Source organism: Aureococcus anophagefferens (genome assembly GCF_000186865.1).
Source record: "Aureococcus anophagefferens unplaced genomic scaffold AURANscaffold_30, whole genome shotgun sequence".
NCBI lineage: Eukaryota > Pelagophyceae > Pelagomonadales > Pelagomonadaceae > Aureococcus > Aureococcus anophagefferens.
In genome coordinates, this window is record NW_008705589.1 from 478,102 (window position 1) to 480,353 (window position 2,252).

Sequence of the window (2,252 nt, forward strand, 5' to 3'; positions counted from 1 at the left end):
GTCGGGGTGCTCCCGGCGTGCACGCGGATGTAGGACGCGCCCGGCGTGCGCTCGGCGCGGCGCACTCCCGGTGTGCGCTTGCTTTTATTCGAGTTAGGCGTACGCCGAGGCGCCTAGGGCGCGGCGCGGCCCGGGCGCGCGCCGCGTCGCGGGCGTCGTTGGGTCGGCGCGAGCGCGGCGACGGGGATCGTTTGGTAGCGGCGACGCGCGGCGTGCGCGCGCTCGTCGCGCGCGCCCGGACGCTACGCCCGCGCCGCCCCGCTCTCGCGCGCGACGCGCGACGGCCGAGGGGCGCCGGGGCGAGCACGCGCGGAACGACTCGATCGCCGCCGCGCGTCGCGGGGGCGGGGCGGGGCGCGGGGGATGGGCGGGTCGCGCGCGGGCGCGGATGCGGCCGCGCCCGGTCCGGCGCGCGGGGAGGGGCGGCGGGCGACGTCGCGCGCGCGCGCGAAAAGACTCGGGGGATTCGAGGGATTCGCTCGACCGGCGGCGCGCGCGCGGCGACGCGCGGCGTCCGGACGCCGCGCCTCGCCGGCCGACGCGAACGTGCCTGCGGGTACGCGCGGCGGGGTCGGGGCGGGGGGCGATGTACCTGCGCGGGGGGCGGGGGGGCGAGCGCGACTCGTTGTCGACGCCGGGCGAGCGATCATGTCGTTTTCGTCGCAGGACCTGCGGCCGGCGGGTCGAGGTATGAGACACGTATGTGCTGGGCGTGGGACGGGAGGGCGCGAGGGCGGGCCCGGGCGTGGGGTGGGGCGCGACGCGCGGCGGCGGGGATGTCTCGCGAGAGAACCTTCACCAAAGTCCAACGATTTCACCACAGCCCATGCCAAGCGTACGCCTCCCGGCGTGCGCTCGGCGTACGCCTCGGACGCGGCCGTCTCCGCGGGCCGCCGCCGCAGGTCCAGCGACGAGTCCCGCCCCGAGCCCGCGCTTGATCACGTTTAAAGGGTTTCCTATAAGTCTAGGGCGGCCCCAGCCCGGGGCGCGGCGCCGCGGCGCGCGCCGCGCCGCGCGCCGCGCCGCGTCGAGGGTCCCTGGTTGGCGCAGACTGCTCGGAGCGCCGCCAGCTCGCGCTGCGTGCGTAAGCAGGGCGCCCGTTTCGGTAGAGGTCCACGGCTGACGAGCCTCAGCTGGAGGCCTGGAGGCCCGCCGGAGGCGTCGCGGGGCGGCGAAGGCTCGGGAGGAGGGCACGGACTCGGCGAGTACTCGAGACCCGAGCATGGGCAGGGGGAGGCGTGGCGCGCGCGCGAGGGCGACGGGCTCACCTTCGTAGGGACCAAATCATGAAACCATTCCAATTCATTTACAAAACGAGTCATCCGGTCTTTCATGTCATTGAGTTCACGTCCACTTCGCCAAACTTTTCGCTTGACCTCCCTTATGAGGCCGTAGAACTCCACATGTAATCGTACGACTTTTTGTCGCATGTCGTGATCAGGTAGTAAAATGTTGTCATCTATGTACAAGAACAGCAGCTGCTCGAACAGGTTCAGCCAGTCGTCGCCCTTGCTGAGTCCTGAGCGACCGGCCCACCAACCTACGCAGGACGGGGACTCCGAAGTCGTCATCTACGAGGACGCGGGCACGCGCCGAACGTGAAGTGCATGAGGCTGTGGTGGCCGTCGACCATGCGGGGCATCGCCGCCAGGCGATCCTCGAGCCGCTGGTGGACGTCCTCGTACCTGTAGATCATGTTAGCGTTGAGGTAGATGTAGATGAAACTCACGTTTTCACTTTGTCCTCCGGGTCGCGCAGGTTGCCGACGAAGAGCGCGTCGAGCATCTTGGCGAACTTGGGCACGACGCCGATGTAGATGACGTGGAGCACGTCCATGGCCGTGGACGTGTAGATGCCGCCCGGGATGAGCGTGTCGAACCTACGAGTCCGCGTGGGTACCAGCGCGCGCGTCGTCGTCGGCGCGCGCCTGTGGAGCTGGATGTTGACGTCAAACCGTAGTCCTCTTGCTCCCGCGAGCTGTTCTGCCTTGCCCTTGAGCCCGTGGATCTTGCTGAGCTGCAGGCACTTGAAGTTGACTGGGAGCTCGCTCTCCGGAGTCCGCGCCTCCGCCTCGCCGCGGAGCAGCCGCCTGCTGGCCTCGAAGTAGGAGGCACCGGGCTGCTTGGCGTCGTTGCGCGGGTGGTACATCAAGTTGACGCCCGTGATCGTCACGTCCTCGGACTTGTCGGCGGCGTAGACCTGAAGCCTGTACACACATTTTTTCTTCTGACCATTTATCGTGTGCATCGCGC

At 69.3% G+C, this 2,252-nt stretch overlaps 2 protein-coding genes across 2 annotated transcripts in view; one reads left to right on the forward strand and one right to left on the reverse strand.

Annotated features, from left to right (window-relative positions):
* AURANDRAFT_67038 (hypothetical protein) overlaps positions 1-694 on the forward strand; it is a gene marked incomplete at both ends in the record, with an annotated part of 3,195 nt that extends 2,501 nt beyond the window's left edge. Inside the window, one exon of the mRNA XM_009042363.1 lies at positions 667-694. Within this exon, the coding sequence (XP_009040611.1) occupies positions 667-694 (28 nt within the window). The remainder of the gene's footprint in view (positions 1-666) is intronic.
* Positions 695-938: 244 nt separating this feature from the next.
* AURANDRAFT_72477 (expressed protein) overlaps positions 939-2,252 on the reverse strand; it is a gene marked incomplete at both ends in the record, with an annotated part of 3,417 nt that continues 2,103 nt past the window's right edge. The window contains 4 exons of the mRNA XM_009042365.1: positions 939-1,141; positions 1,269-1,540; positions 1,594-1,685; positions 1,730-2,206. Coding sequence (XP_009040613.1) covers positions 1,130-1,141; positions 1,269-1,540; positions 1,594-1,685; positions 1,730-2,206 — 853 coding nt within the window. The remainder of the gene's footprint in view (positions 1,142-1,268; positions 1,541-1,593; positions 1,686-1,729; positions 2,207-2,252) is intronic.